The sequence below is a fragment of the Chrysemys picta genome, chromosome 23 (genome assembly GCF_011386835.1).
Source record: "Chrysemys picta bellii isolate R12L10 chromosome 23, ASM1138683v2, whole genome shotgun sequence".
NCBI classification, from domain to species: Eukaryota; Metazoa; Chordata; order Testudines; family Emydidae; genus Chrysemys; species Chrysemys picta.
Window position 1 is genome coordinate 9,366,906 of NC_088813.1, and position 13,164 is coordinate 9,380,069.

A 13,164-nucleotide genomic window follows, 5' to 3' on the forward strand; every position below is an offset into this window, starting at 1 on the left:
GGGAGGGGGCAATGGGGGCTGAAATGAGGGGATGGCTGGGCTGAGGGAGGGCCTGGGCCGGTCTGGGGGAGGGGAATGGGCTGAACAGATGGGGGACTGGGGGATAGATTGAGGTAGAGGTTGAGGACAGGATTAATTGTTGGGCAGATGTGGGGCTGAGAGCTCCTGCAGCGGAGGCCGAAATTCCCTTCCCCGGTAAGTTTAGCGACACTAATTGTCCTCAGGGAAAATTGAAACCACCAAACCCCCCCCACAATATCATCTTTAAAAATCTCATGCTCGTTTGGGCCAACGTCATGATTTTTGATCCCTGGAGGTTAGCACTAGTGAAGCAGGTGGGTTACCAGAGCTCCGCCCTCAGCTGTCTCTGCCGGCCTGGGCTGAAAGCCCCCCCAACCTGGGTGAGAGGCTCTTCGGTGAGGATGGAATGGGGGATGGGGCAACCCCGGGAGCAGAGTCCGGGCTAACTCTCGAGCCTAAGTCTAGTTTTCAAAAGTCACCCAGGAGCCCGGAGTCCCACTGAGGGTCAAGCAGAGGTAGGCTCCTAAGTCACACTGGAACATGACACTCTGGCTCCTAATTCCCCGGGGTGCAATTCTCCGGGCACTGGATCTGCCCCTCCGTGGTGGCTCCGGACAGCAATTTGCTCAGCGGCCCAGCCCGTGGGACGATTCCACCAGACAGGGCCGGGTGGCATACGATCCAGAATGATTTGTTTCCCTTACAGGTGTCTACTGTCAGGACTGGGCAGAGACATTCCCAGCAGGCCCCTTTTCTGGATGGACCAGCTCCTTTCCAGCATGGTCGGTTCAATGCAGGACACTTGAATCACCTTAGAGAAGGCTACCCATACACATTCTCTCTCTCTCTGCAGGGTTCATCCTCTCCAGAAGGGGGCAGTGCGCCCCCCATTTTTGCCCTGTTCGCTAAGAGAGAAAGGGGGTCCGGTGGTTAGAGCAGGGAAGCACTCGTGGGTCAGAACTTCTAGGTGGTTTTGTCAGGTTCCTGGCTACTGGCAGTCTCTTGAACCCTTTGCCTCTGCTGAGGAAGTGCCGGGAGCAAAGCATCTGACCCTTCCGAGTCATATTGTAAAGAAACAGGCAAGAGGGTAATCAGATTGATGGGACTTTAAAGCCCTGCTCCAATGTTTCCCCCAGCCCCACACGTGGCGTCTGAGTCCCTCTGGGCATTCCCAGCTCTTCCCCAGGGTCTCTAAGTAACATTAGCTGCTCCCCTTAGTTTCCCATGAGACCTCATTCCCCAGGCCAGGCAAACCAACAGGCTGGGAGGCACTCAGCATCCAGGGGCCTGCTCCAGCCTTGGCAGCCAGGCTTCGGGTTCCTGAGATTGCTGCTCCCCTGGGCCCCGGCAGGACTCCAGATTCCTCCTGTCTTCACAGCCCATCCACGTGGGAGTCCCCTCACTGGCACAGCCCATCCACGTGGGAGTCCCCTCACTGGCACAGCCCATCCACGTGGGAGTCCCCTCACTGGACAGGAACCAGGACCTCTCTTCACCTGCTCCGTAGGGCCCAGGTACCCACATCCTGCCTCCTAGTATGACTGAAATGACACATGGAACCCAGAGCAAACCTCGGACCAGGCTGGGGACACCAAACTGTGAATATTCCCATCCTGGCAGGACCATGGCGCGGCGCTGAGATGCCGGCTGGATAGATACAGGGATGGGTATGGCTCTGGCCAATCCTAGCCCTCAGTGAGGTGAGCTTGGCGAGCTCTGTGTCTAGACACAGCTCGTCTGGTAGTTGGAACAGGGGGGCTGCAGCTAGGGTGACCAGACAGCAAATGTGAAAAATCGGGTCGGGGTGGGGGGTAATAGGAGCCTATATAAGAAAAAGACCCCAAAATGGGGACTGTCCCAATAAAATCGGGACAGCGGCTAGTATTTGTGGGGGTTTTTTCTGGCTCTGGGATGGACATAGGGTGTAAAGGTTAGAGCAGGGGGGTCTGGGAGTCAGGACTCCTGGGTTCTTTTTGCTTGAAAAATTGTCAGTTGGCTCTAGGAAATATTATTATCCCAGAGGATGGGCAGGGAGGGATCTACCCTTTTGTTCTGTCCCAGGACGGGGCTCACTTGATGAATGCTAACCCAGCTCTCACCGTCTGTTACCCCGAAAGTGCCAAGTGTCAAGGCTGGGAAGAGACCGATACGTGAAGGCAATCCCAGTACTCTGTATTGTGAGGCCAGGTACATCTCCGGCTGGTGTAAGTGCTGGGGACCTGGTCAGGGAGACTTGCCATGGAGGGGAACTGGGTTGTGGCTGTGTCTTTGTACCATACGAACAGCCTGGGAAGAGTCGTCTTGGAGGTCAGGGTGGATAATCAGCTGAGCATAGCTCCCAGTGTGATGTTGTGGCCAAAAGCGCTATTGGGATCCTGGGATGGATATACAGGCGAGAGGTTATTTTACTGCTGTATTTGGCATTGGTGCGATCGCTGCTGGAATCCTGTGTCTGGTTCTGGTGCCCACAGCTCAAGGAGGATGTCGATCAGTTGGAGAGGGGTCATAGAAGAGCCATGGGAATGATTAGAGGATTGGAAAACAGGCCTTACAGGGCTAGATTCAAGGAGCTCAATCTGTTTATCTGAACAAAGAGAAGGTTAAGACTTGATCCCAGTCTAGAAGGAACTACATGGGGAACCAATATTTGATAATGGGCTCTACAGGCGGTGAATTGAAATATTTTGGTTTTCAATGTTTTGCCGAAAAGTCATTTTTACACACACACACACACACACACACACACACACACACACACACACACACACACACACACACACACACACACACGCCTATTTTCTGACTGGTTCTAATGCTGTGTCTTTTGCCTTTTAAATAACAGTCATCAGATGAAGAGACCACACAGGCTGGTGGGGTGCAAATAACCATGTTTACTAACTATGTGCTACGTGACAGGCCGAGCTGCTCTGGTTACTTTCTGAACCACAGAACATGGTGAGCACCCCAGAGGGCTCACTGACTATTTAAAGTGACGCTACCCCACTCCCATACACAACCACAGAATAGAATACGGTACAAACCCAATTTTTCTCTTCCTTTTTATGGATCGTTTCTCTGTTTCCAGATGCCCCTAAAGGAGTTAGCATCGTGACCATGCCAGGGACTAACATGTGTAAAGGCGAATCTGTGAACTTGATGTGCCATTCAACCCACAGCATCCTTCCTAATGCCACCTGTGTCTGGTACAAAGATAAAACTAGTCTGAGGCCGTTCCGGCGGGAGCTGGTGTTTGAGAGCATCGCAGCAAAGCATGCTGGGGAATATCATGGCGAGGTTCAGGGCACGGCTGGGACAGCCTGCCTCTCCTCCATCACCATCTCTGTCCTGGGTAAGTGCCCAGGGTGAGGGGCCTTGGCGTCCCAGAGAGGGTGGCTGCACACCCCCAAACTCTCAGGCCACAGGTGCTGATCCCGTCAGGCCCCATGGCGGCCAGGCTGAGTCCCACACACTGTGCTGGGGGCCATTGGCACGACACTGGTGATGCCAGCCCCCATCAACCCCTCATGATACCCCCCCACGCCCCTTCCCGTTTGGGCAGGAATCACACAGACCCTCTGTTGGCCTACAGGAACTCTACAGCCATGTGGAGAATCACTGAGCCAGTTCCCACTGAGCTCTCCTGAGATCCCAACCATCTGGGGTCCCCACTGCGCTGCTGCTACCCTAAACAGAAAGAGGACCCATCGCTCAGTCTGCCAGATGCCCAGCTGGTGTGAATCGGCCATAGCTCCACTGGAGTGAATGGGGCCAGATCCCCAGCTGGTGTGAATTGGCCATAGCTCCATTGGATGAATGGGGCCAGATCCCCAGCTGGTGTGAATCGGCCGCAGCGCCACTGGAGTGAATGGGGCCAGATCCCAGCTGGTGTGAATCGGCCATAGCTCCACTGGAGTGAATGGGGCCAGATCCCCAGCTGGTGTGAATTGGCCATAGCTCCATTGGATGAAGGGGCCAGATCCCCAGCTGGTGTGAATCGGCCGCAGCTCCACTGGAGTGAATGGGGCCAGATGCCCAGCTGGTGTGAATCGGCTGTAGCTCCACTGGAGTGAATGGGGCCAGATGCCCACCAGCTGGTGTGAATCGGCCGTAGCTCTACTGGAATCAATGGGACCCAATCCCCGATTGGTATACATTAGATTAGGTGGATTAAATAAATGCGGCTGCATCGATTTACCCCAGTTGAGGATTTCGCCCAGTATATGGGAGATTCTGGCTGCGCGACTTATATTGTCAAGTGTTAGACTTTCAGATGCTTGGGCTTGTTTGCATTTCACCTTAGCTGTGATGTTCTAGCCTATCTGGTGTTTGGGTTTCTAAAGCTCCGTTTCTTTGTCTTGAAGTGACTGATCATTTCCCATCCCAAACTCTGGCTGAACAAAGTTTTTTGACTGAGAATTTCCTTATCGTTTACTCAGTAACAAAGGTCTGTTAAAAACACCAGGGGCGTGTGTAGCAAAGCAGGGGCTACGGGCAGGCGGTTGTGTGGTAGAGCACCAGAAATCCAGGGTCTTCCAGGCCCTCTGGGGCTCATGCAGGCCTTAGCCAGCCCAGTTCAGCCCTGGTCCTTGCAGGATTCCTCAGCCTCACAGGAGGGAGCCGAGAGACCCACGTTGCCAGGGACCCGTTGCAATGAAATTCAGGCGCTGTAAGGAACAGGCACTGGGAACACCCCACATGCAGGCGGAGCTGGAGTAAGAGCAGTGGTTCTCCAGTCCAAATTCTCCAGCCCTCTAACAGGAGATGTGGGGGGCTGCTCTTAACAGGTCCCAAATTCCCCCTACGGGGTGGCCACTAGAGGGTACCATCAGTCAGTCTCTGGCCATTACATTACAGCCTGGCCTGTGGGATTTGAGCAGAGAGCCCCCAAACCTCAGTCGCTGGCAGGTGAATTGCTCCCCGCGCTGAGAGTCAGGACGCCTGGGTTCTATCCATGGCTCTGGGAGGCGAATGGGTTCGAGCAGTGGGATGCAGGGCTCCCATGTTCTCTTCCTGGCTTTGCCCACAGTTCTCCCTGGGGGGTTGTTTTGCTTTGTTCTCTGGCCTCAGCCAAAAACCTTCCACTTTCCCTGGAAGCTGAGAAGGCCGGGCCCTCGGGCTGATTATAATGACGTGGGGGTTGAGGGGTGGGGTGCCTGTTCCCATTAACCCTTTCATTCCCAGCAACCCCTTTGCCACGGGCCAAATGGGCCCCCTGGTGGGGAGCTAAGAGGACTATTACAGCTGGTGGCTCTGAGAGACCCTGGGGAAGGGATGAGGCTTTGTCCTGTTTTAGCACCATCCACCTGGGATCTCAATGCATCTGAGCTTCTAAACCCCCCCGGGGGAGAGGCGGGTTCCTGTCCCCCGGCAGGGATGGAGAAAAGTGGCAGAAGAAAAGAGAATGGGGGAGTCGTAACTCCCAGCTTCCCCCCTCCCCCCCCGCTCCACCCCACTCCCCTCTCTGAGCTGCGGATAGAACCCAGGAGTCCTGACTCCCAGTCATTCTAACTGTTGAACCTTATTGCCATCTAAACAGCAAGTATGTTGCCGTTAAGAGTCCGGAAGTTTCTATCATGGTTCCCTTTCCTCTCCTGAGCCACCAGCCACTCACAGTGCTGAGGCTATTGCCACAGATAGAGATGAATATGATTACTTGTTATCCGCCTTAACCGCACTGTCCCGCTGGTTAGTGTCAGCGGTGGGATCAGACCACATTGCCAACTGCTAACGCAGACCCAGGGCCCAGGTAAGAGCCACTCATCTTTATTTGGGGGCAAAAACCATGTCTGGGGACAATGATTCTTCGATTCCCTAAATCACCAAAAGTAGGTGAAATGGTGCTAAGTTATTGGGCGTGCAGCTCCGAGATTGAGATCAGGGCCCCATTGGGCCAGTCCCTGCCCCATCTGAGACCAGGGCCCTGTTTTGCCAGGCTCTGCCCAGACACACCGTGAGAGACGGTCCCTACCCTAAAGAGCTTAAAATTGAAGTAGACATAAGGTGGAAGGGGAAACTGAGGCACAGAGAGGGGACACAATGTGCCCACTCTCTTACAGCCAGTCTAGGACAGATCCAGGAGTCCCAGTGCAGTGCAGTGGTTTAGCCACGGGACCACACTGTCTCATAATAACTTGTGCTAGCAGTGATCATACACTGCGGGCTTCCCAAACACAGCGTGAGACAGCCTCTGCCCAAAAGAATCCCCGTGTAAATTATGGGTATGGGGACTGCAAACTGCAGGGGAACATCTTGCTGAGCAGTTAAACAGCTGGCGTGCCCCACCCCTGAGATGGCTGCAGTTCTCTACTGATTGAAATGATCAACCAATAGGAGGTTGTCAAGTGATATGAGGTCCTATAGGATAGATTCAGAACATGTTTGATTCAATGACTGTGTAGAGAGGGAGCATGGTGTTTTAATTAGAGCAGAGGGATCTGGGAGTCAGGACCCCTGGGTTCTATTCCTTGTTCTAGGAGAGGGGTGGGGGTCTAGTTGGTTAGAGTGGTAGGGGTTAGGAGTCAGGACTCTTGGGATCTAGCCTTGTCTGTAGGAGCAGGGAATCAGGACTCCTGGGTTCTATTCATGAATTTGGGAGGGCAAATTTATTTTCAGACATACCCTGACCATAAAAGCCTTGTTGGCTAGTTCCCCATTGCCCTGAAATAATGTGCTCAGAATGGTGTGATTACATCAGATATTGGCTCACTGGGTGTAATCAGGGTGTGGACGGAAATAGAGACCCAGATAAACAATCTGGTTATGGGTGCAAAAGGAGCAGAGGAAGTCTTAGGCCTGGTCTATGTTACAGACGTCTGCAAGAAGGCTGAAGATGGTTCCTTATTCATGGCACCAGCTCTTTTTTTGTGGTACCAGCTCCTTACTCATGGTTCCCAGTTCCTTAGTCACAGGCCCAAACGATTTACAAATACAACCGCGTAAGATAACATTTCTAGACATTTCATGAAACCATATGGTTGAATGAGATAAACATTTAGATGACTAATTACTTAATTATTTATGAATGACGTACTCAAGTAAAACGCTGGGTTTTTGTGGCTTGTCCGTGACAAAATAAAGCGCAAGTCACCCCAAAGGAGACATCCCTGTGGCCATCAAGCTCTTCCGAAGGAGCTGGGAATTGCCACTCGCTGCCCTGAAGCTTTGTTCTTGAGTAATATGCTGCAAAATGTCACATACACACACACACACTCTCTCTCTCTCTCTCTTCCATTTTGTGTTGGGAGTTTGAAAAAGGAACAGGGTTTTGACTGGCTGGTACGTGACAAAACAAGGCTTGGTGATGTGTCCCCATGACTGTTAAGCTGTTCTCATGTAGCTGAAACATGGACCTCCCTGGCTTGGAACCTTTTCTTTGTGAAAAATTGTGGCCCATGCCACCAGCCCTTCCCTTTAGCGGGGTCACAGGAGCAGCAAATCTGGATATTTCAGGGGGTGAAGGAGCCTATGTCTGCAGCGGGAGGGACTTGGCGAGTGTTGTGTTCGTCCCATGTGTTGGCTGGTTGTTCTCCGTGGAGGTTCTGTGGATGGGCTCCAAGCCCCTGAACTAGCCTGGTGCAAAGGTCTGTTTGTGTTTCAGTGAGGGCCTCGTCCCTGGGATCTCTGGCTTTGAGCCGCGTTGGGAGTCTGAGTAGTTATTCGCTCCTGTTGGCGAGGGAGGGTGCTGAGCCCTGATGTTTAGTGTATAAGTCAGTTGACGTGAATCGGAGGAGCAAACAGTGCGAATTTCAGAGGGAGTGTGATTACTGTTTTAAGTATGGCTCTCCACCAGGCAGCAGATATAGATGAGGAGAGAACAAATGCTGGGACCTACCTTGGAAGTGCTATGTTTTCCTTTCTGCCAGAAGACAGAATAGATACCTGGGATATGAAGTGCAAGCTAGTGGCTGTACTGGAGGAGAAGACACATGGTCTGGAAGCATAAATTGCAAAAAAACAAAGACTTCTTGGACAACCAGAGCTGGAAATCATTTTCACAGATGCCACAAGGGGAAGGATCAGTGATAAAGGAATTGGATATAGAAGGAACCAAAGAGGTGGACAGGCTGTTTGTGACCAAGAGGGGAAAGAAAGCCAGGAGGCATTCAACCCGAGTAGAAGTATCAGAACATCTTCAGATACTCAACAAGTCAACTATGGAAGAATGTGTCTCTGGAGGAAAGCTACAGGAGACATACCTGAAGGGTATCATTGCGGTTTGAAATAAGCAGCAACCAAGCCAGGTTCTTCTACCTTCCTAAGAATGTAAACAATTGGTGACGCCGTATTAAGAAGAGAAGAAGGAGAATTCAGTGATGGACACAAGGATGGTAGGGCGGTGTGCTATCTTCACGCAGTGAAGATACGAGCGGTAACCCCAGCATTGGATGGGGTTATGAAGTTGTCTCCACTGATGATGATATGGCATCACATAGAACTACACAGATTATAGAAGACCTCAAGCACTTGGAAGGGAGCAGAAGAAAAGAAAAAGCCAAATGATCTTCTCTGAGGGAAGGCAGAAAATGCTGGAGGTGAACTGTTGGCTGTATGACCAGTGTGAGGCTGAAGGTTTTGGTTTTGTGGAACACTGGGCCACATTCCAGTGGGAAAGAGGGCTGTACAAACAGGATGGTCTGCATCTCACAACTAGGGGGACTAATCTTCTCTGTTGGAGACTAGCTGGAGCTGCTCTGAGGGCATAAACCACCAGTGCAACGGGGAGGGTGCTAAGAAGGCAAATGCAGTACAAAACTCAAACTCAAGATGTCCCGACCATCTTGAACTGATGTGGCAAAAACGTGAAGAGATTTTCAATTGCTTCCATACCAATGCTAGGAGTTTGGGTAACAAGTAGGAGGAATTAAAAATTCTCATTGATGAGGAAAAAATTATATATTTGATATTACAGGTCAGCGAATCAAACCAGAGAACAGGATGAGTTACTCCTTACAGATGGGTGTTTAATATGTTGGCAGAAATGGTGCTATAATGGGGCAGTTCAATTTGGGAGACATACGCTGGAGGTCTCATGCAGCTGGTGATAAAACATCATTCCAGGTATTTAAAATGATAGATTTGTATTGCTTGCAGGAGGTATTGCACCCAACATGAGGTAACTATGTTGGTCCTCATTATGACAGATCAAGATTAATGAGTTGCAGAACTGGATGGTGGTGGTTGTCTAGGGACCAGTGATCGTGAGCTGATTATTTCACTATGGACACACAGAGGGCAGGCCCAACCAGTAATATATATATTTGGTGCTTCAAAAGGGCTGATCTCTCAAAGATGAGCAGCATTTTGAGTGAAATTGATTGGGAGAAAAAATTAGAAAGAAAAATGTGAATGAAAATTGGGACTTCTTTAAGAAGATTTTATTAGATGGACAAAAAAGCCATGCTACCAAATCAAGAAAGAGGACAACTTTGGTCAAAAGTCCATTCTGGTTCAGTGCTGAAGTAGAGGCAGCATTTAGAAATTAAAAAAAACAACAACATATGATATACGGAAGAAAGGCGACATAGCAATCAATGTAAATTAGAAGTTATGATGTGTAGAAAATTGATAAGGGAAGCTAAAAACATCATGGAAAATCCATATCTGGTAGGAATAAGGAAAATAAGGAGTTTTAAAAGAATATTCGGAACTAAAAAATCCCAGCAATGGTATAGAGTATAGGCATATTACTAGATGGAGATAGTAGAATTGTTAATAATAATGCAGGAAGGGTTCAGTAAATATTTCTCTTTTGTATTTGGAAAGAAGCAGGATGATGTATTCATACCATGAGGATTGACGAACTACCTTCTTCCAGCTCATCAGCAGGCCCTAATAACTTGGACCAGGAATCCTAAAAGAGTTGGCTAAGGAGACCTTTGTTCCCCAGAAATTTCGGAAGACTGTAGGAGTATTAATGTTGTGCCAATATTCAGAAAATGCAAGCTGTATGACCTGAGTGACTCCAGGCCAGTTAGCCTGAAAGCAGTCCTGAAGCAGAGAAACACAACTTACCCCACTTTGCTCTAGGCTGACCCTTTGCAGACTGAATGCTGAAGCCCTAGATCGCACACTTCCCTACAGAGACCCCTAGCTTGCAAGCAGGACCAGGAAACCCCTTCCTGTTAAAGTGATAGCTTGTTGTTTTTACCCAGTTTCAATGCACCACACTTGTTTCACTTAGGGAGGCTGGAATAAGGTATACAAGTACAACGTGCAGTTTTGCCAGTATAAGCTCCATCCACTAGGAGCACTTTGCCCCTGTAGTATAGCTACTCTGTCAAAGTGGTCCTAGTGTAGAAAGGGCCTTAGGGGGTACTGTGCTGCAAAGAGTGGGATGGGGGCTCAGTAGGGGGCGCTTTCCACTCACAGTCTGTTTGTCCCAATGTGGCACTAGGGGGTGGGGAGTGGGGACAGGAGCTCAGTATGGGGTCTTCCCCTTGTAGACAGAGTGGCCCCAATGCCCCAGCATGGCACTAGGGGGCGCTGTGCTGAAGCGAGCAGGGCAGGGGGCTCAGTAGCGGGTGCTCTCCCCTTATGTGTGGTACTTTGCTGTTTCTAGCTGAGACACTGAATGAGAACACTGCCCCCTTGTGGCTGTCATACCCCGGTGGCTCTTTCCCAAGCAGTCAGGATGTCCCTAGAGTCCCAGTCACATCCCAATGTGGTTAATTCCCTTCCGCCTCCCTAAATCCCCTGGCAATGTCAGCTCCACACAGGTTCCTTCCTCTGGTTCTGCCCTGAAACTGCCATCCATGTTGCTACAAGCTGTCAAGCAGCCGGCATGCCCCGCCCAGAGGTGGCTGCATTTCACCTGTGAGGGCATAACCATGCACAAGCGGCCTGCAAAGCATGCTGGGATGGAAATGCAACCGCTCCTTGCTCTGTCAGGCAAGTCCGCTGAGCTGTGTTCCCTTCCTGGCTTAGAAAATGCTTTACAAAGGGCCCTAGGCGTAGAATACCTGGTCGTGATGCCGGCTAGAGAAGATGCAGCAGATCCGGTGGCCAGATGCGCTTCCCCAGAGAGATGATTCATGTGATTAATTCCTGTCCCTTTTCCCCACTTCCAGACCTGATGGAAACTCTCTTCTGGAAGAAAATGGCCTCTCTTCTGTTGCCTGCCCTTTGCCTATTGAGCGGTGAGTATAATGTACGCACACACACACACACCTGCCATCCCCAGGAGCTTTTGTCCAGAGCATCTCAGAGCCGGTCTTCGCCGCAAAACAAAAGGCATGTTCTTAACGGGACTGCGCTAAGTTGGGTTAAAATAGCAGCCGCTCAGGTTAGCAGCTCCAGTGAAAGCCGCTAGGTCAACCTGGACTTGAAGTCGAGTTAAAACCCGAGTGGCTGTGTCCGCACTGCGCTTTTAGCCCCAGTTAAGATCACCCCTCTTGTTATTGCAGAGTTATCCTGGACTAGCCTCGCCCGCGCGGAGCATCCGCACTGCAAAGCGCTACCCCTGCCAGATCGGTGTTGCTGCATCCACAATGGTGTGATGCTAGCCCAGGAGCTGGGATGGGTTTATGGGGGGTATCCCTAAGCCCCTCATTTTCGGGGTTTATTTGGTTTGAAATCGCCTGGGAGTGTTTCTTCCTAAATGTAAATAACGGGTGAAAATTGGTGAAAAATTGAAAAGGAAGGGCAGGAGGTGGGGAGCGGGGGCAGGGGTGCTTGGTACTGACGGGGGTGGGAGCTGCGGGGGGGAGTTACTCATGATGTAGCATTTGGACAGCTGCCAGCCCATCTCGCTCTCCCAGTGTGCAGGGGAAGGGGACGGGGCTGCGTTGAAAGGTCCGGACAGGGGAAGCAGACAGGGCTCTGTGCCGTGGGGCTGCGCTGAAGGTGCCAGCAGGGGATGCGGCCTCTCCTGACTCCAGGGCCAGCTCCAAGTTTTTTGCCGCCCCAAGCAAAAATATTTTCCTGTGCCTCCCTGGCCCCGCCCCAACTCCGCCCCTTCCCAACCCCTTCCTCAAATCCCTGGCCCCACCTCCTCCCCCGGGCACGCCGCATTTCCCCTCCTACCCCTCCCTCCCAGGCAAGTCTGGGAGGGAGGGGGAGAAGCGGAGTGGCGGCGCGCTCTGGGGAGCAGACGGCAGTGGAACAGAGGTGAGCTGGGGGGGGGTTTCCTCTGCCACCCCCCACCCCACCCCCGGGTTACTTCCTGCGGCCCTTCCCACGCCACCCACTGCTGCAGCTCACCTCCACTCAGGGCCAGCTCCTGGCTTTTTGCGCCCCAGGCAAAAAATAAAAATAAAAAAAATGGAGCCGGAGTGCCGCCCCTTGGGGAGTGCCGCCCCTTGGAAAGTGCCGCCCCAAGCACATGCTTGGAGCGCTGGTGCCTAGAGCCGGCCCTGCCTGACTCTGTTGGCCCTTCGGCGTGGCCCCAGCCACTTCCCCAGCGAAAAATTCCCTGGTCCCCAAAAAGCCAAAATTTGGATGAAAATCAGTAGAACCCGAATTGTGGCTTTTTCAAAACCATGGGAGTTTTAGGGGGGAAATCAGCAAATGCTAATAACAAAGGGCTCTGAGTGTAACCAAACCCATCTTGGGTTGGCACAACTCCTCTTCCCCATCCCTGGTAGGACCCCGATTCAGCAAGGCGTTTAAGCACATGCCTGACATTAAGCACCCGAGTACCCTCCGTGCGATCGTGTAATTAAAGACCGGCTCTTCCTTAAGTGCCTTGCTGAACTCTCGGGAGGTGGGTAGCTGATTGCAATGCACTCTAGTCTGGAAAGGTTCCCTGACTCCTAGCCCCTCCGGCTGGGTTTGGGGAGGGAAATGTCCAATGCTGATCGTTGTTTTACAGGAGCCGGGGGTACATCTGGATGGACGGTCCCTGATTTTGGCAACGTCTACCACGTCTCAGGTGAGCGGGCCAGGTACTCTGTGGTTGGGGTCTGGGGATCGCAGCCTGCTCTCCCTCCGGCAGATGGCTGTGGTGTGTGCATCTCATGGTGATGCCTCGACCACGGAAACAGCGCTGCCCTGCCCTCTGGTAGGAACCACTCAGGGTAATCCTGACCCCTGATCTGGCACCTCTGATCCGATCCCTGGACTTGCTGAATTAAACTGCTCAGCTGCTCTGGTAAGTAGGGAGCCAGGCTTGTCCCCACTTAGCAGATGGGGAAATTGAGCCCCAGA

The 13,164-nt window shown here is 51.8% G+C and overlaps 1 protein-coding gene across 7 annotated transcripts in view; it reads left to right on the top strand.

The window, feature by feature from the left end:
• Positions 1-13,164, top strand: part of LOC101944659 (digestive cysteine proteinase 2-like) — a 57,939-nt gene that overhangs the window by 28,461 nt on the left and 16,314 nt on the right. Inside the window, exons 1-5 of one of the 7 annotated variants that reach the window (XM_065577035.1) lie at positions 5,682-5,767; positions 8,930-9,078; positions 9,784-9,922; positions 11,088-11,156; positions 12,830-12,889. In XM_065577035.1, coding sequence (XP_065433107.1) covers positions 11,093-11,156; positions 12,830-12,889 — 124 coding nt within the window. In that variant the 5' untranslated portion in view covers positions 5,682-5,767; positions 8,930-9,078; positions 9,784-9,922; positions 11,088-11,092. Of the gene's footprint in view, positions 1-2,863; positions 2,977-3,106; positions 3,371-5,681; positions 5,768-8,929; positions 9,079-9,783; positions 11,157-12,829; positions 12,890-13,164 lie in introns of those variants that run through there. The other 6 variants (XM_065577031.1, XM_065577034.1, XM_065577036.1 and 3 more) reach the window with 6 other exon arrangements.